The sequence below is a fragment of the Oncorhynchus keta genome, chromosome 28 (assembly GCF_023373465.1).
Source record: "Oncorhynchus keta strain PuntledgeMale-10-30-2019 chromosome 28, Oket_V2, whole genome shotgun sequence".
In the NCBI taxonomy this organism is placed as follows: Eukaryota; Metazoa; Chordata; class Actinopteri; order Salmoniformes; family Salmonidae; genus Oncorhynchus; species Oncorhynchus keta.
In genome coordinates, this window is record NC_068448.1 from 16,628,805 (window position 1) to 16,648,969 (window position 20,165).

Genomic DNA, 20,165 nt, shown 5'->3' on the forward strand with positions numbered 1-20,165 from the left:
GTAAAACCAGCCCGCCTGGCAATAAAGGCAGGCTTAAGCTAAAGCTAATAGTATTTGAAAGATTTCAAATGGTATTCAAACCCAGGTCTGAATGATAAGCGAAGCCACGGAGTTGTAAAGGTTCAAATCCCATCGGTGACCTTTGTTCCTGTTCTGAGCTCACTCCCCTGGCTGTGTGTGTGTATGTGTGCGTGTGTGCGCGTGTGTGTGTGTGTCTGTGTGTGTGTGTGTGTGTGTGTAAGTTGTGAATGGTGAACCCAAGACCTGGCAAACATTAAAGGACAAGCCCAGCGTATGTCCATGTGTCGTAGAAAGAGGGAGAAGGTGGTGAGAGGGGAGAGAATGCTTTGGCCGTGGGGTTTGGTTACATTAATAAGAGTATCTGACAGCAGAGCCATAGGCATTAGTAAGTCTTCTTCAGACCGTGCACCCTGCAGGGATAGAACTGCTCCATATGGAATACATAATGAGGCGTCGCTGTGACAGCGCAGGTGAGAGCATTCAATGATAAACATACACTCACTTGAGAGAGAGGAGTAGGAAGCACTAAGATGGTATAGTAAAGTCCAACTTTACTATGCTGGTTCACTTCTGTAAATGCACATGTTGTCCCGAGCACATGTTGTCCAGGGGGCTAAGTGCAGCAGCACAAAAATACACTCGAGTAAGATAGACTTGGTGGATTGGTGTTACACTCTATGATTCAGACAGTGGAGCAGACACTGCTACAGACCGGACAACGTCTTCTCTGGGTTTCAAGTTGCCTTGATTTAGAAAGCTGCATTGATTTAGAAAGGATGGACACGCAGACGAAATGGGAAAGGACTTGGGAAGGTCTGTCTGTCACTCTGGTAACTCTGATATCTTCTGTTGTTTCCCTTCTATTTCCTTATACAGTAGTGGTATCATCTTTGTGCTCTGTTACAGTGTGATTAGCACAGTCAAGTATAGTAGTAACCTATCACTGAATGAATGGTACAGTTGTAGGATCTTAATTGGAGCCAGTTTGCTACAGCAGGAAAATGATTCTACCGCAACAGGAAATGTGAATTATTATGTGGATTATAAATGATGGTATAGAACAAGAAGGCCTGCACACTGTTAAAGCTCCGAATTCACCGCTTTATTGACAACGTTTCCATCTGAAGCGGATCTTGATCAGGTCATTATAAATAATGGACATTGTTTGTAGGGGTTGATACATCTTTTGTGTCACAAAAAGGAAGCCTTTTTAAACCTTGAATATACTAGAAGTTAACATTTCCTGATGTGGAGGAAAGGTTTATTTACTGTTTTATAAACTTCAGATGTTTAAACTGCATTCTAGTCAAGGCACATCCTATATAACTACACCTGCACACACCTTTTCAATTCATATACTGTCTATACACACCATTACACACTGAGTGTATAAACATTATGAACACCTGCTCTTTTCATGACAGATTGCCCAGGTGAATCCAGGTGAAAGCTATGATCCCTTACTGATGTCACTTGTTAATTCCACTTCAATTGGAGTAGATGAAGGGGAGGACACAGAATAAAAAATGATTTTTAAGATTTGAGACAATTGAGACATGGATTGTGTATGTGTGCCATTCAGAGGGTAAATGGGCAAGACAAAATATGCAAGTGTCTTTGAACGGGGTATGGTAGTAGGTGCCAGGCGCACCGGTTTGTGTCAAGAACTGCAACACTGCTGAGTTTTCCATGCTAAACAGTTTCATGTGTGTATCAAGAATAGTCCACCACCCAAAGGACATCCAGGAAACTTGACACAACTTTGGGAAGCATTGGCGTCAACATGGGCCAGCATTCTCGTGAAAAGATGTGGACACCTTGTAGAACCCAGGCCCCACCGAATGGGAGGTGTGGGGGGTGCAACTCAATATTAGGAAACTATTCTTAATTTGTTGTACACTGAGTATATATACAGTGGAAGTTGGAAGTTTACATACACTTTAGCCAAAAAAATGTAAACTCCTAATATTTAATCATAGAACATTTCCCTGTCTTAGGTCAGTTAGGATCACCACTTTATTTTAAGAATGTGAAATGTCAGAATATTAGTAGCTATTTTGCCACAACTTTGGAAGTATGCTTGGGGTCATTGTCCATTTGGAAGACCCATTTGCGACCAAGCTTTAACTTTCTAACTTCCTTGAGATGTTGCTTCACTCTATCCAGATAATTTTCCTACCTCATGATGCCATCTATTTTGTGAAGTGCACCAGTCCCTCCTGCAGGAAAGCATCCCCGCAGCATGATGCTGCCACCCCCGTGCTTCATGGTTGGGATGGTGTTCTTCGGCTTGCAAGCCTCCCCCTTTTTCCACCAAACATAACGATGATCATTATGGCCAAACAGTTCTATTTTTGTTTCATCAGACCAGAGGACATTTCTCCAAAAAGTACCATCTTTATCCCCATGTGCAGTTGCAAACCGTAGTCTGGAAGTTTAATGGCGGTTTTGGAGCAGTGGCTTCTTCCTCGCTGAGCGGCCTTTCAGGTTATGTCGACACACGGCTCGTTTTTACTGTGGATATAGATACTTTTGTACCTGTTTCCTCCAGCATCTTCACAAGGTCCTGCTGTTATTCTGGGATTGATTTGCACTTTTCGCACCAAAGTACGTTCATCTCTAGGAGACAGAATTCAACTCCTTCCTGAGCGGTATGACGGCTGCGTGGTCCCATGGTGTTTATGCTTGTGTACTATTCTTTGTAGAGATGAACGTGGTACCTTTAGGCGTTTGGAAATTGCTGCTAAGGATGAACCAGACTCGTGGAGGTCTACAATTGTTTTCTGAGGTCTTGGCTGATTTCTTTTTATTTTCCCATTATGTCAATCAAAGAGGCACTGAGTTTGAAGGTCGGCCTTGAAATACATCCACATGTACACCTCCAATTGACTAATATTATGTAATTTAGCCTATCATAACCTTCTAAAGCCATGACATCCTTTTCTGGAATTTTCCAAGCTGTTTAAAGGCACAGTCAACTTAGTGTATGTAAATTTCTGACCCACTGGAATTGTGATACAGTGAATTATAAGTGAAATAATCTGTCTGTAAACAATTGTTGGAAGAATTACTTGTGTCATGCACAAAGTAGATGTCCTAACCGACTTACCAAAACTATAGTTTGTTAACAAGAAATTTGTGGAGTGTTTGAATTTTTTTTTTAATGACTGTTTTGAGGGTGCTTTGTTGCAGGAGGGACTGGTGCATCTCACAAAATAGGTGGCGTCATGAGGAAGAAAAATTATGTGGATAAAGTGAAGGAACATCTCAAGACATCAGTCAGGAAGTTAAAGCTTGGTAGCAAATGTGTCTTCCAGATGGACAATGACCCCAAGCATACTTCCACAGTTGTGGCAAAATAGCTTAAGGACAACAAAGTCAAGGTATTGGAGTGGCCATCACAAAGCCCTGACCTCAATCCTATAGAAAATGTATGGGCAGAACTGAAAAAGCATGTGCGAGCAAGGAGGCCTACAAACCTGAGTCAGTTATACCAGCTCTGTCAGGAGGAATGGGCCAAAATTCACCCAACTTATTGTGGGAAGCTTGTGGAAGGCTACCTGAAACGTTTGTCCCAAGTTAAACAATTTAAAGGAAATGCTACCAAATAGTAATTGAGTGTATGTAAACTTCTGACCCACTGGGAATGTGACGAAATAAATAAAAGCTGAAATAAGCTATTCTCTCTACTATTATTCTGACATTTCACATTCTTAAAATAAAGGGGTGATCTTAACTGACCCAAAACAGTTTTTTTTTTGTTTAAATGTATTTGGCTAAGGTGTATGTAAACTTCCGACTTCAACTGTATATATATATATATTATTATTATATTATTTATATTCCCGGACTCTGACATTGCTCCTTCTGATATTTTTTATTAATTTTTTATTTTGTGTATATTGTTTTGTATTGCTAGGTTTTATTGCTGCACTGTTGGAGTCATGAAAACCTGTGAAAACATCTCTGCAACCGACCAATAAACTTTGATTTTAATTGATTGATTGAAAATTCTCTGCAACAAAAGAGTGATCATCTTTACATCTGTTGTAGCCTATAAGTGAGTGAATGGTTAGGATTGGGTTCAGTTTTCTGCTAGCAGCCTAAATGTGAATGAATGAAAGAAGCGAGTCAACCGTACTGGGATAGTTATCCAACCAGGACCCTTCAAATGGAACCTGATCAGATCTTTGGGACCTGTTACGGAACGGGATGGTCTGTCTTCTGAAGGAATCTTGCTCAAGCATAAACCAACTCCAAAATGTCATGTACCCTCTTGCCATCTTAATATCTCATTCCATCTTCATATGGAATGTAACCTCAACCACCTTAAAGGCCCATCACAGTGAAAAACGTGATTTTCTGTGTTTTATATATATTTCCACACTATGAGGTTGGAATAATATTGTGAAATTTAGAAAATTATGGTAACGCCCTTTACGTGCAAGAACTATAAAAGACTGTTTGAAATTTCTGCCTGTTTTTGATGGGATGGAGTTTTGGCCAGACTGGTGACATCACAAGGTGGTTAATTAGTTAATAGACCAACAAAAAAGAGAGTTTCAAACTCTCTGCCATGTCTCTGCCATAAAAGCTAGTTTCTGATAGTCCTAGCAAAATTCTTGCTTGAGAAATTGCTCTTCGTTAGGAAGCTGTTTTTGTTTATTTTTTTTTGAAAACAATCACAGTAAGAACTATATTGTTACCGAAAAATGATTTGATATTGAGATAAACATTTCTGCATTGGACCTTTAAGTACAGTATGTTCCGTGTAAACTTTTATTATGCAATTTACAGTTCCTTGGAGAGAGAGAGAGAGAGAGAGAGAGATGTTTTCAGGAACACATTTACACTTAGCTGTGGTTTACAGGAGCTGCCCATAGGTCATTTCTCAGCAGCTACAGTGCAGTCAATCCCTGTCATTCTATTTGGAGCATGGAGGCCAGGCTAAATTCCTGCCAGGCCAAACTCTCAGCCAGCAGGGATAGCATGTTCCTCTCTCGCTTCTCCTGGGCTCTACTAACAAAACCAGATCTAGACTCTGTGGTCATTACTGTTGCTGAAAGGCATAAACATTGTCTGTACTGCAGAATATCAGGTTAGATACTTAACCTTTTTAACATATGCCCAGAATGAGGTCAGTTAGGTAGCTTAACAGTTGGTATGAGGTCTGACACTTAGATACAGAATGTATTTCTGTGTTATGGGAATTATATTTTCTGTTGGAGAATAATGGCAGAGGCCAAAGACACTGTAAGACTAACTGCCAAACTAACTGTCTGTCTCTGTTAGAATTTGACCCCAAAGTTTTATTCAAAGTATCCTGTTCCAATGCCCATTTCAGCCTTGCTAAGTTACTGCAGGTCTAAGTAAAAATGTGTTACAGCAAACACCACAGTGGAAATGTCTAAACAATGTTGCCACTGCATGTAAAACCTGATACTATACAGTAGGCCTACACTCGTAGAAAAAAGGGTTCCAAAAGGGTTAATTGGCTATCCCCGTAGGAGAACCCTTTTTGGTTCCATGTAGAACTCTTTTGAAACAAAAAGATGTTCCAAAGGGTTCTCCTATGGGGATAGCCGAAAAAGCCTTTTTAGTTCTAGATCGCAATCTTTTTTTAAAGAACGTATGGATATAACATAAATAAGAACTGCAGGGGTAACAATACCCAGTGGGCCCAGTGAACAAAGCTGGTTGACATGACGTCAATACAACTAGTTTGCAACCAGGTTGTAATGGTGTAGTACTGATATCATTTCAATCAGTTTTGCTCGCCTGCTGGGAGGCTACATTACGTATTGATGACATTATCTAACCCATGACGCCTCTTCCCTTTAATACTCCACTGCATTAAGTTGTAATGAGATCAGATCAGGGACTGTCCATGTCTCATAGGTTGTCAGATGTCTAATTCCTTAGTCAGGTTAATGCCTCGTTGCCTTGGTAACCTCTTGAAGTACTGTCAACAAAGTCAGATATTTTCTGAATGAGAATGATTGCACCAGAGCAGAAAGACAGCAGAGAACATAGGGATGAGCTGTTTTGTCCGTTTATTTGCTACCTACAGGCTACAGACCGTGAGAGTGTAAGTAGTGATAGAGCCAGTTGATCTTTCCTCTGGATTAGCATTTCAAAAGGAACTGTGAACTCTGACTTCCAACTGCCACCTTGTGGTATAATTGAGCAACACCACACCATTGCCAAATACAAATCAAGCAACATATATGTGCTGTACTATGGCCTCACAACATATATTGTTTTGATCAGTTCATCGTAACGGTTAACTATGGTAAACTGTTACTCTGTGATGAGCTTGGTCTTCAAAGGGACTGATATATTTAATGCTTTAGTGCCATGTCACCACCACAACACAGACTTGTGTGACTTTGTGATTCCTGGCTGATATCCCAGGATATTTTAGATCCCTCTAAAGTAGTTGGCCTCGGACCATGTTCTATGCTAACTGCTGAGTAGCAGTGAAACAGCATGGCATCAATGAGCTAACATGTATCCCAAATGGCACTAAATTCCCTATGGACCCTGGTCAAAAGTATTGCATTATATAAGGAACCAGAGCCCTATGGACCCTGGTCAAAATTATTGCATTATTTAGGGAATCGGATGACATTTAGAGGTCCTCCCCTTCCATCGTCCCCTCTGCCTTCTGCTCCTTGGCAACAGTCAGGTGACCCCGCCGGAGTTCACTGAAGCAGGCGGCTGTGTTGCTCCTCTTGTCTCCCTCACTCACACTTGCTCCGCTGAACAGGGCCAGGGGGACTGTGCTGTGTTGCATGACTCTGTCTGTCTGGGCTCTGCCGAGTGCTGACATGACCACAGAACAGGAGAAGAATGAGCTCACGCAGACTCCTCTGCTCAAGATATGGGTGCCATGGTTGGGGATGGGAGGCTGCAAGCTAAGTCGCCGGAGAGGCTGTAAGTGTGAAGAACCAATTTCTGTCTAGTGCTCTCTTTCTCTTTTTCTGTTTCTTTTTTTCCTGTTTCCGTCTGTTTCTGTCTGTTTCTCGCTCTCTCTTTGCCTCTCTCTCTCTGTCTCTCTGTCTCGCTCCTTCTCGTCTCCTGTCTGTTTTCTCTGTCTCTTCTTTCCTCTCAACTTCCTAATTCATTCATTAGTAAATCAAATCAAATCAAATTTTATTTGTCACATACACATGGTTAGCAGATGTTAATGCGAGTGTAGCGAAATGCTTGTGTAGTATAAGCCACAGGAAAGTTATCTTCAACAACAGGTGGATGAGTGCTCAAGTTTTGATCTTGTTGCCATGTTAAGACTATGATCGAATGTTTCCTAGTGTAAATCTTAGATCTGTTGAATGGCTTCCCTCCCTCCTCCTCCATGCCCCATGTGTGAGAATAAGATGAATCCTACTTTAACATTGTCCTGTGACCTGTAATATATGAATGAATACTGTATACTGACGCTGCAGTCAGTCGTCATTCATATAGACTACCAGCTTCTATATCCTGCAATAAGTCCTGGTTCTCCTATATCCTCCCTCATACTACCTATTGTACTGTAACGCTCCTCTAAAGTCACAGTTAAGTGGAGTTGCTTCCTGACATGTGAAATGATATCTGGTGCCGAGTTTGAACATTACTTCATTGAGAGGTCTGATGTAGCCTGTGGAGTGATTCTGTTCCACATGCTTTCACAGTTATTTTGTTTCTACGATTAAATCTCATGCTGAACAAGAGGTACTGCATGCTGGTACTGTCTGCAGTAGCACCCTTGTCCCAGTGTGTTGTCACCGATGTGACTGGCTGCATGGGATACTCTGTGGTTCTCAGGGTATATTCTGAAGTAGTCTTACACTCTTAAAGGAGTTGGCTAATTACTCTGGGATTATTATGCAGAACACATTACCTCTGGCGATCCTGTTGACAAGGTAAGTAAGACATAACATGGTAACAATGAGGGCTCAACCAATCCTTACCTGTTGGGAGATGACTCATCTGATAGGTGTGCCATGGTTAACAGATATTTGATCTCTCTGTCACCTGGTGTTCTCTCTCTTGAGGAGATGGTGAGGATTACCTCGGCAATTGGCGCACACACACACACACACACACACACACACACACACACACACACACACACACACACACACACACACACACACACACACACACACACACACACACACACACACACTGTGTGTGTAAGTGTTTACTCTCACCAGTGATTTGTGCCTTGTTAAAAGTGTTCACAGAGAACCACTCTATTTACCTACCAGGCATGTACAGTAGATTCCTACGGTCTGTCTTGTTTTTCCCCAGCCTCCGTGCCCCAGCTCACCAACTCCCCCACTCTGATTGTGATGGTTGGACTGCCTGCCAGGGGGAAGACATACATATCCAAGAAGCTCTCCCGCTACCTCAACTGGATAGGGGTTCCAACAAAGGGTCAGTTCACACCCACACACTAAGTTAAATGACCTGAGGTGTGCTTGAGTACTCATACACGTCACTGAGGATTGGAGTTTATGGTCTTTCCCTTATCTATCCTATATCATCTATCATCAATCACCTATCGTCTAGTCTTCAACTTGGGCCAGTATCGCAGGGAAGCAGTACAGAGCTACAAGAACTTTGAGTTCTTCAGACCGGACAATGAAGAGGCCATGCAGATTCGCAGGTAAGAGATTCCTCAGGTTTGATGGGTTTCTCTATCTATGTGACGAAGCTATGGGTGGGGCTGCGTCTGAAATAGCACTCTTTTCCCCATAGCACTCTACTTTCCCACTACTTTCATTGTCAAAGTAGCAATGCACTGTATAGGGAATAGGGTGACATTTCAGGTGCAGACTAGCGGTGGTTTGTGTAAATTATTACGTAACAACTGACATGCTATGTCCTTTTGTGCTGTGAATTATCTTTCTGTGGTTAATCCAATGATTTCTCATTGCATTTGCTTTCTCAGGGCCTGTGCTACAAATGCCCTTGAAGATGTAGTTATCTACTTCTCAAAGGAACATGGACAAGTAGCCGTGAGTAAGAGGACAATTTAAAACTGCCCCTCTGAGCTGACTGTCAATCGGGCAAACACACCATACCTCTTACACATGACTGAGACTCAGGGTACTGGGTAGTGGGTACTGGGTAGTGGGTTCGATCCCCGGGACCACCCATACGTAGAATGTATGTATACATGACTGTAAGTCGCTTTGGATAAAAGCGTCTGATAAATGGCATATATATATATTGAACTTCAAACATACTGTACATGATAAACTGGATACTTCCAGGTCTCCATGGGTAAAACTATATTTTGACCTCTATGGATTTACAGATGAAATAAAGGTTAAAGAAATATACACTGTGCCAATGTTCCCTCTATGCTGCGGGTGCACAGTAGCCTCAAGACTGCTGCTCAGCTCCCCCTGGACAGCCAAGCAGACGAAATATCAGCCCACAGAGAAGAGTGCGAGATTGAATTTCACTCAACTTTCTAGAGCAGTGGTCATCAAACTCGACTGATTGATCTTCAATGGATTCCTAATCGATCGACAAACATTTCTGTAAAAAAAAAAAAAGATGAAGCCTTGTGTTCCTATTTTGTTTGGCCATTTTGAACAATTTCATGTGTCTGAAAGTACAAACTCTGCCTGTTGGCGGGACCGGAGAGCAAATCAAGTGCACTATAGGCCTACAATGGGCCAATCGGATGGCTCAGATAACGTGTCTGCAGTAACGTAGCAGGCATAACAGAAAGCTACAGCAAAATTGATACTGTAAGATTTCAAAACATTTAAAACCATGACTAGAAAGAGACTGTCAATGAATATAGCAAAGAGCTGCTGTTTTACGAGTGAGTTCATGTTTAAGTTCTTACTCAGCACTGTCAACACTTCGTATTCAACATTAAACGTGTGTTTTTCCTATTTCCACTCAGCGCTACAATAAGCACTGTAGCAGTAAGGAATGAGTAGGAAAGTATATATATATAGGCTTGCGTTGTTGTTATTATTAGCGGCTTGGGTCTTTTTAACATTGAGGAATATTTCTCTTAATCTGTTCATAAGAGTAACAACACATTTGTGGATGATGTGCGGTGCAACTCCAGTTTCACCATCAGCTGGAAGACAGTGTCCCTTTTGGTGAGTGTCAGTGGAGGAAAGGGAGAGCGGAGGGATGGACCCTAAATCTGCTGCTCTCTGCCTCCATTGAGACTAAAGATCAGATGCAGGCACCGTCAGCCCAGTAAAATATTTAAATGTTTGCTCACTCAGCCGTGCTTCACAAGTAATACAACAACGGATCTATTACGGGAATGATCATATAGCCTACCTCCATTTTTTTTATATATCTTTTTTTAAATGCCCGAACAACAATGCGGTGATAATACAGTTGAAGTCGAAAGTTTACATACACCGTAGCCAAATACATTTCAACTCAGTTTTTCACAATTCCTGACATTTAATCCTAGTAACAATACCCTGTCTTAGGTCAGTTAGGATCACCACTTTATTTTAAGAATGTGAAATGTCAGAATAATAGTAGAGAATAATTTATTTAAGCTTTTATTTCTTTCATCACATTCCCAGTGGGTCAGAAGTTTACATACAGTACACTCAATTAGTATTTGGTAGCATTGCCTTTAAATTGTTTAACTTGGATCAAATGTTTCGGGTAGCCTTTCACAAGCTTCCTACAATAAGTTGAGTGAATTTTGGTCCATTCCTCCTGACAGAGCTGGGGTAACTGAGTCAGGTTTGTGGACCTCCTTGCTCGCACATGCTTTTTCAGTTCTGCCCACACATTTTCTATAGGATTGAGGTCAGGGCTTTGTAATGGCCACACCAAAACCTTGACTTTGTTGTCCATAAGCCATTTTGCCGCAACTTTGGAAGTATGCTTGGGGTCATTGTCCATTTGGAAGACCCATTTGCGCCCAAGCTTAAACGGCCTGATTGATGTCTTGATAATTTTCCTCACTCATGATGCCATCTATTTTGTGAAGTGCGCTAGTCCCTCCTGCAGCAAAGCACCACCACAACATGATGCTGCCACCGTGCTTCACGGTTGGGATGGTTTTCTTCAGCTTGCAAGCCTTCCCATTTTCCCCCCAAACATAATGATGGTCATTATGGCCAAACAGTTCTATTTTTGTTTCATCAGACCAGAGGACATTTCTCCAAAAAGTACAATCTTTGTCCCCATGTGCAGTTGCAAACCGTAGTCTGGCTTTTTTATGGCGGTTTTGGAGCAGTGGCTTCCTCCTTGCTGAGCGGCCTTTCAGGTTATGTCGATATACGACTCGTTTTACTGTGGATATAGATATTTTTGTACCTGTTTCCTTCAGCATCTTCACAAGGTCCTTTGCTGTTGTTCTGGGATTGTTTGCACTTTTCCCACCAAAGTACGTTCATCTCTAGGAGACAGAATTCATCTCCTTCCTGAGTGGTATGACGGCTGTGTGGTCCCATGGTGTTTATACTTGCGTACGATTGTTTGTACAGATGAACGTGGTACCTTCAGGCATTTAGAAATTGCTCCCAAGTACGAACCAGAATTGTGGAGGTCTACACTTTTTTTCCGAGGTCTTGGCTGATTTCTTTTGATTTTCCCATGATGTCAAGCAAAGATGCACTGATTTTGAAGGTAGGCCTTGAAATAAATCTCAGGTACACCTCCAATTGACTACAATTATGTAAATTAGTCTATAAGAAGCTTCTAAAGCCATGACATAAGTATACACACTTCTATACATAAGTATGTAAACTTCTGACCCACTGGAATTGTGATACAGTGAATTATAAGTGAAATAAGTGAAATAATCTGTCTGTAAACAATTGTTGGAAAAATTACTAAAAAACTATAATTTCTTAGCAAGAAATGTGTGGAGTGTTTGAAAAACACGTTTTAATGACTCCAACCTAAGTGTATGTAAATTCCGACTTCATCTGTATACGTGGTGATAATGTATTGGGCCTATAGCTTACTGCACAAACCTCATTGCTACAGTACTGTTTTTAATTGGTTAATGTTGCATAGGCTTACGTTTTTAAGCCCTGTTAAAAAAACAGAGCGGTAGATCTTGGCTAGCATTTTGAAAAGATTGGTGACCACCGTTCTTCAGTTTTCCCTGTTAACACTATCCACGTTTCCCTTTAATGTGGCAATTGTGATTGAATCTATGCAATATTAGCCACTTTTAATGGTACATATCGAAACAAAACAAACTATGCAAGAGATTTTGTTGTTGGCAGAAAGCATCAGAGTTGGATTCTATTGCATCGACACGCACTACTCAGTCCGTACTCTACACAGACCGATCTGTGCAATTTACTTTGATTAGAGTAGATGCGCTTGTTTTGAGATCAAAGTGAGAGCTGCATGTAGCAACGTGTGTACATTTTGTTCATATCCTTTGCTAGTTAGTGAGTTATTAGCCCAGTTATAGATAGGGAGTGATTGCTTCCTACAAGACCACAAAACATGTACATTTCCAGACATCTTTGAAAAGCGTTTCAGGCAAAGAGCTTTTTTTGTCTTAAAGGGGCAGTGTTTTATTTTGAGACAGGTTTGAAAAAGCTAAGTAGCCAATAGGCAGAGGGTAGCATAATTTGTCTGATTCTCTATAATAATGGTATGGGAATAATAATTTATTTTACTTTGTAAAGTGGTTTCTTACATCAAACAACACAACAAAATATTCAGTCACCTCCTTGTCTGATGGACAAGTGGATAAGCAGGTTAATGTCAAGCCCTGCATTTTTTTTCAAACCTCTCAAGGAATGTAGGCCTAAATTGAACACCACACATTGGCTGCTACTCTAGGCTGAATGATAGAACAGCTATTTCCATGTTAAACTGTTATGGGATGCATTTTCTCCATTGTTGTTGATGGTTGACCACCCAGCCTACATGGCCTACTTGGCCCCTGTTAAAACTGTAACTTAAAACGGGTACAGGCTCAGTGTTCACAGTAAACTTTCGCTGGAAGTTTTTTTACAAAGTTCAAGTTTGCGCTCAGCAGACCTGAAATTTGCCCAGTGCCAAAATAAGTTTGAGGGAACATTGCACTGTGCCCACAGTGCCCACATTCTGCTACATTGACTGGAATGCATAGATGTAGGATCTTCATTTAAGCCAGTTTGCTACAGCAGGAAAATAATTCTGAAGCAACAGGAAATTTGAATTTTTATCTGGATTATAATTAATGGACCTTTTTGTAGGGGTTGATACATTTTTCGTGGTGGGAAATGACAAACTATAGAAGCTTTTTTAAAAAGATATCAAATACACAGGAAAATGCTCAGCAACAAAATAGTAAAACAATCCTACATCTGTAAAATCCTACATCTGTACAGCCGATTAAAATATATTTCTTCCCTCCAGGTGTTTGATGCCACCAACACAACACGGGAGAGGAGGATATCCATTGTGAGCTTTTCCAAGGAAAAAGGCTACAAGGCAGGTTCAAGGGCAGGCCAACTGACAGTCCTGTAGCTGCTACTATACATAATGAATAAACACGTTACTACCACTGCAACAGCTAAATACAAACTCAGATGGTGAAACTGGACAAAACCCCTTTGGTATAATGAAAACAACTGAATTGTCCTTACAGGTATTTTTTGTGGAGTCCATTTGTGATGATCCAGACATCATTGCACAAAATATCACGGTGAGAAAGTATATTCTCAAACCTTACCGGAGGGCTCTCTGTTTCTAAGATGCCAAACTCTGCAAGATGTAAAACTCTACACTGTGACACTGACCTTTGTCCCAGGAAGTGAAAGTGAGCAGCCCAGACTATGTGAACTGTGACAAGGATGAGGCGCAGGCAGACTTCCTGAAACGTATCGAGTGCTACAAGCAGACCTATGTGCCTTTGGACGATGAGAAAGACAGGTAGAGTTCAACAGACTATGCCAACTAGCCTGGTCCCAGAACTGTTTGTGCTGTCTTGCCAACTCCTTTATAGTCATAGACAAAAAAACACATCTGGGATCAGGCTTTATGCCAACAGCTCCTCTCCCTGAATGAGAGAAAGAGTAAAAACTAAACTGAAAAAAATACTTGGTTATCAGATGCCTGTGATTAACAAAAAATCAATCTCTCCTTCTATCTTCCTGTATTTCCCCTACATGTTATTGTGTCGGCACCTGTCTTGAATAATAATTGTCTCCCTATGTGTCTCTCTATATTTCCTATACAAAGGCATCTGTCTTACATTAAGATCTTCAACGTGGGCTCTAGGTACTTGGTGAACCGTGTGCAAGACCATATACAGAGCCGGATCGTGTACTACCTTATGAACATCCACGTCACACCGCGTTCTATCTTCCTGAGCCGCCACGGGGAGAGCGAGCTGAACCTGCTGGGTCGCATTGGGGGAGACTCAGGACTCTCTCCCAGGGGTCACAAGGTCAGTAGGCCACACAGGCACAGTGGCTTGGAAAAACTCCCTAGGAAGGCAGGAACCTAGGAAGATACCTAGAGAGGAACCAGGCTCTGAGGGGTGGCCAGTCCTCTTCTGGCTGTGCCGGGTGGAGATTATAACAGAACATGTCCAAGATGTTCAAAAATTCATAGATGACCAGCAGGGTCAAATAATAATAATAATTACAGTGGTTGTAGAGGGTGCAACAGGTCAGGACCTCAGGAGTAAATGTCAGTTGGCTTTTCATAGCCGATCATTCAGAGTTAGAGACAGCAGGTGCGGTAGAGAGAGAGTCGAAAACATTAGGTCCGGGACAAGGTGGCACGTCCGTTGACCACGTCAGGGTTCCATAGCCACAGGCAGAACAGTTGAAACTGGAGCAGCAGCATGACCAGGTGGACTGGGGACAGCAAGGAGCCATCATTAAAACAATAGAGGTCCTAAAACGGAACCTTGAGGAAAACCAAAACTTACAGTTGATTTGTCAGAGGACAAACCATCCACAGAGACAAACTGATATCTTTCCCGACAGATAAGAACTGAAATCAGGCCAGAACTTGTCCGTGTATACCAGTTTTGGTTTCCAATCTCTCCAAAAGAATGTGGTGATCGATGGTGTCAAAGCAGCACTAGGGTGATTCTCACAAAATCTTGGTTTCAAATATTTCAAACATGAAATCTTTAAAAAGACTTGCATCAGCAAATTTCCTTTATAGGCATAAATAACAAGGTCTGTGTTTGTGTTTGTGAGCATTCATGTTTGTGAGCATTCATTTAAAAACATTTACTGACAATTTAACGCCTTTATGAACATATTTTCCAAAACAAGTACTAAAAAATATCATTACCAGAATGGTCTGAAAACATCAAGACCATTAGGAAAGCTAATACATTTAAAAAAAAAAGAAAGTAAAATAAAGATTATTAACAGTCATGCACAGAATACTTAAACTCTGAAATAATATAGATTTTTTATATAGATTTTTTAATTGATTTCTCCCATTACCGCAACACCTTCCGCAATCTACAATTTAACATTAACACTGGAGTGATAGATGTGCAGATGATGATGTGGAGATACTGGGGTGCAAAAGAGCAAAAATAAATAACAATATGGGGATGAGGTAGTTGGGTGTACTATTTACAGATGGGTTTCAAGTTCAATCAATTTCATTTTGCAGTGCTTCAAAAGCACATAACACACATACAGTGCCTTGTAAAAGTTTTCACCCCCTTGGCATTTTTCCTATTTTGTTGCATTACGACCTGTAGTTTAATTTTTATTTGGATTTCATGTAATGGACATACACAAAATAGTCCAAATTGGTGAAGTGAAATGAAAAATACAAAATGGAAAAGTGGTGCGTGCATATGTATTGACCCCTTTTGCTATGATGCCCCTAAATAAGATCTGGTGCAACCAATTACCTTCATAAGTCACATAATTAGTTAAATAAAGTTAACCTGTGTGCAATCTAAGTGTCACATGATATGTCACATGATCTCAGTATATATACACCTGTTCTGAAAGGCCCCAGAGTCTGCAACACCACTAAGCAAGGGGCACCGCCAAGCAAGCGGCACTATGAAGACCAAGGAGCTCTCCAAACAGGTCAGTGACAAAGCTGTGGAGATTACAGACCAGGGCTGGGTTATCAAAAAATATACGAAGCTTTGAACATCCCATGAAGCACCATTAAATCCATTATTAAAAAAATGAACGAATATGGCACCACAACAAACCTGCCAAGAGAGGGCCGCCCACCAAAACTCACGGACCAGGCAAGGAGGACATTAATCAGAGAGGCAACAAAGAGTCCAAAGTTAACCCTGAAGGAGCTGCAAAGCTCGACAGCGGAGATTGGAGTATCTGTCGATAGGACCACTTTAAGCCGTACACTCCACAGAGCTGGGCTTTACTGGAAGAGTGGCCAGAAAAAAGTAATTGCTTGCACATTTGGTGTTCGCCAAAAGGCTTGTGGGAGACTCCCCAAACATATGGAAGAAGGTACTCTGGTTAGATGAGACAAAAATTGAGCTTTTTGGCCATCAAGGAAAATGCTATGTCTGGCGCAAACCACACACCTCTCATCACCCCGAGAACTACATCCCCACAGTGAAGCATGGTAGTGGCAGCATCATGCTGTGGGTATGTTTTTCATCGACAGAGACTGGGAAACTGGTCAGAATTGAAGGAATGATGGATGGCCCTAAATACAAGGAAATTCTTGAGGGAAACCTGTTTCAGTCTTCAAGAGATTTGAGACTGGGACAGAGGTTCACCTTCCAGCAGGAAATATTTAAATGTCTTGGAATGGCCTAGTGAAAACCCAGACCTCAATCCAATTGTGAATCTGTGGTATGACTTAAAGATTGCTGTACACCAGCGGACCCCATCCAACTTGAGGGAGCTGGAGCAGTTTTGCCTTAAAGAATGGGCAAAAATCCCAGTGGCTAGATGTGCCAAGCTTATAGAGACATACCCCAAGAGACTTGCAGCTGTAATTGCTGCAAAAGGTGGCTCTACAAAGTATTGACTTTTTTTGGGGGGGGGATAGTTATGTACGCTCAAGTTTTCTGTTTGTTTCACAATAAAACATATTTAGCATCTTCAAAGTGGTAGGCATGTTGTGTAAATCAAATGATACAAACCCCCCAAAAAGCTATTTTAATTCCAGGTTGTAAGGCAACACAATAAGAAAAATGCCAAGGGGTTGAATACTTTCGCAAGTCACTGTAGGCTGAGAACAGAGAACACATAAAAACAACACATACAAAAATATTAGAACAGCACATCATCGTCAATAAACACACTGGCCTGTATAGTGTCCCTTGGGGATGATGTTTCTATGACCCCAAGCTGGTGCAGCTTCTTTATCTTCAAGCCAAAGTTGTCATGCATTTTGCAAGCACATGTTCTCTGTCTGTGACATGGCTTAAGGTTAAATAATTGAGGCTTGGAGAGGTTGTGCCTCATCAGACAAGTCTTCTATGAAGATAGTGTCCGTTAAGGCTCTCTTACGGAAATCTGGCCCTTTTTCCGAATTTCTCCGGATTTCCCATTTATTACAATGGAGACTTAATCTTGATGAAGGAATCGGCTAACAAGTTTGTGCATTAGTCTTCTCTGGCTGTTATTGGGTAATGTTCTCTGATGACCTCTCTTTATAGTTTTCTTCTGGACCTCTCTGCCTTCCATGTTGACAATTACCTGCATCCTCTTGGCCATCATCTCAAGTCTTTTCAGTCTTTTCTTTAGATTCACCATCTCTTTGGTCCTCTCCAGCAGCTTCTCTTCTGTGTAATGTAACTTTGACATACATTTGAATAGTGTTTTCTTTCTTCTGTTCCTCTTTTTGGGTGATTCCTTTGGGGTAGATGTCTTCATTGGTCCCAGTGTCTGTAGAGATGTCTCTCTTCTTTTAGGAGTTGAGTTGATGGCATGGACATTTACCTGCTGAGGTGATAATGGCTGTTCTCTTGGGGAGGCTGTGTCTTGAAGATTTTGAATAACTTCTTAATTTTGCTTTTTGAACATGTTGAAGTGTATCATCTTCCTGGTTTGATGGTGTCATGTCCAATACAGCTTTTAGCTGTTTCTCTCTTCTGTAATACCTTTTTTGAGTTTTCCCGCCACTCTTTTCTTCTTTTCATGTTGCTTCTTTGTCAGATCTAGAGTTTTCTTAATTTTACCATTTTGATTTTGATTTTGATATCTGGAACTGGAAAGGAAGATGAAATTAAATGAAATGAGCAAGTCTCAAAACATGGGAAAAATGTTACGGACCAAGTCATCCTATAGTAGTACAGACTGTGTGTGTGTGTGTGTGTGTGTGTGTGTGTGTGTGTGTGTGTGTGTGTGTGTGTGTGTGTGTGTGTGTGTGTGTGTGCATCCTACAGTAGGGACTGAATGGCTTACAGACTGTCTGTGTGTACACATCCTATAGTAGGAACTGAATAGCTTACAGACTTTGTGTGGACATTTTATAGTACAAACTAAATCGCTTACTGGATATGTGTGTGTCTGTGTGTGGTGGACGTGTGCTTGCGCATGTGTAGACTTCCTAACAATGTAGGGTATTGACTTTCTTTTTTTTGTTTTTTTACCTTTATTTAACTAGGCAAGTCAGTTAAGAACAAATTCTTATTTTCAATGACGGCCTAGGAACAGTGGGTTAACAGCCTGTTCAGGGGCAGAACGACAGATTTCTACCTTGTCAGCTTGGGGGTTTGAACTTGCAACCTTCCGGTTACTAGTCCAACGCTATAGAGACTGTATGAGGGCATAGGCTTCCTATAGACTATATATATGCTAATATGCTAATTACTCTTGCTGTAACCTCTCCAACCCCTAACCTCACTCTCCTTCCTTCTGTACTCTTCCAGCAGTTCTGGGAAGGGTGTAAACATTTTCTCTGAATTTGAATTTGTCAGCCTAGCCTTCGCTAAAGATTTATTTTTGTCCCTTGCTGACTGTCTGCAATTAAACAGGACATAAGGCAAAATATCAACAGTCAGTAAATAATATTTAAATGAATAGTTCATTATATATATTTAAAAATATAGTCTGTATGATTAAATTCTCATTACCGAAACAAAGGTTCTCTCTACCGCAACTGGCCTTAAATTGCAGCGGTGAGTGAAAATGGTGTTGCGGAGGAGGAGGAACCTTGGCATGTTTTGCTAACAATGGAGACGACATGATGACTAAGCACATTTTTACTTAATCTACATAATTAGACATTAATGAAGTATATTTTCATAGAAAATTTGAAATCTAACGTTTTTCTAAATGTGGAAACCTTCTTGTATCAGTAATGATAATCAATTCTGTCTCATAGTCTGACAAGAGAATGTTTAACTTTTAACTAGAGAAATATAAAGAGATCTGCTTACCTGGTAGCCATATTGAAGGTACTGGCAGATGTGTTGCTTCATTCAAAGTCAAACTTTGTTTAAAATTCTCTGTGTGTGTAAACGGCGGCAGCGTAGCCTAGTGGTTAGAGCGTTGGACTAGTAACCAGAAGGTTGCGAGTTGCGGAAGGTTGAGAGTTCAAATCCCCGAGCTGACAATCTGTCGTTCTGCCCCTGAACAGGCAGTTAACCTGCTGTTCCCAGGCCGTCATTGAAAATAAGAATGTTTTCTTAACTGACTTGCCTGGTTAAATAAAGGTAAAAAAAAAAAAAATTAAAACAGTCCTTCAAAAATGTTGCAGTGGATGAGAAAATCATTCCTATTATTATTATACATGAATATTCAGTTGATATTTTTTATGTCATTTGAAAACACCTGGTATAATATACATTTATTTTTTTCTGAATATTTTCATTTTACTCTGTTAAAATTAAAACATGACACATTCTGGACGCTGGACGCGTTGCGGTAATGAGTATTTCATCAGAAAATGCAATAAAACACCAAAATAATTCATTTCTACATTGAAATTACTGTTTGTGCAAGAGAACACTCTCTTTCTTATGATATTTTGTTATATTACTAAATTACATGTTTTATATTTAAAATCATTACTGCCGTAGTATTTCAATGGTTTCATGAGAATAATAAGTTCTAGGAGTGGGAGGACAGATACAGAGCCATTAAAAGGTAATTTACCATCTCCATGAGTGCAGTCTCAGTGTTATGATAGGGTCTAAAGCCAGATTGACGTGCTTCATATACATTGTTTGTCTTCAGGAAGGCAGTGAGTTTCTGTGCAACAGCTTTTTCTAAAAG

At 40.8% G+C, this 20,165-nt stretch overlaps 1 protein-coding gene across 4 annotated transcripts in view; it reads left to right on the forward strand.

Moving 5' to 3' along the window:
* The first annotated feature begins 326 nt into the window (after window positions 1-326).
* The window catches only part of LOC118360710 (6-phosphofructo-2-kinase/fructose-2,6-bisphosphatase-like), a 28,520-nt gene continuing 8,681 nt past the window's right edge, over window positions 327-20,165 (forward strand). Inside the window, exons 1-8 of one of the 4 annotated variants that reach the window (XM_035740045.2) lie at window positions 327-491; window positions 8,320-8,445; window positions 8,581-8,677; window positions 8,963-9,029; window positions 13,384-13,458; window positions 13,616-13,672; window positions 13,778-13,899; window positions 14,209-14,416. In XM_035740045.2, coding sequence (XP_035595938.1) covers window positions 455-491; window positions 8,320-8,445; window positions 8,581-8,677; window positions 8,963-9,029; window positions 13,384-13,458; window positions 13,616-13,672; window positions 13,778-13,899; window positions 14,209-14,416 — 789 coding nt within the window. In that variant the 5' untranslated portion in view covers window positions 327-454. Of the gene's footprint in view, window positions 492-678; window positions 835-6,714; window positions 6,958-8,319; window positions 8,446-8,580; window positions 8,678-8,962; window positions 9,030-13,383; window positions 13,459-13,615; window positions 13,673-13,777; window positions 13,900-14,208; window positions 14,417-20,165 lie in introns of those variants that run through there. The other 3 variants (XM_035740043.2, XM_035740044.2, XM_035740042.2) reach the window with 3 other exon arrangements.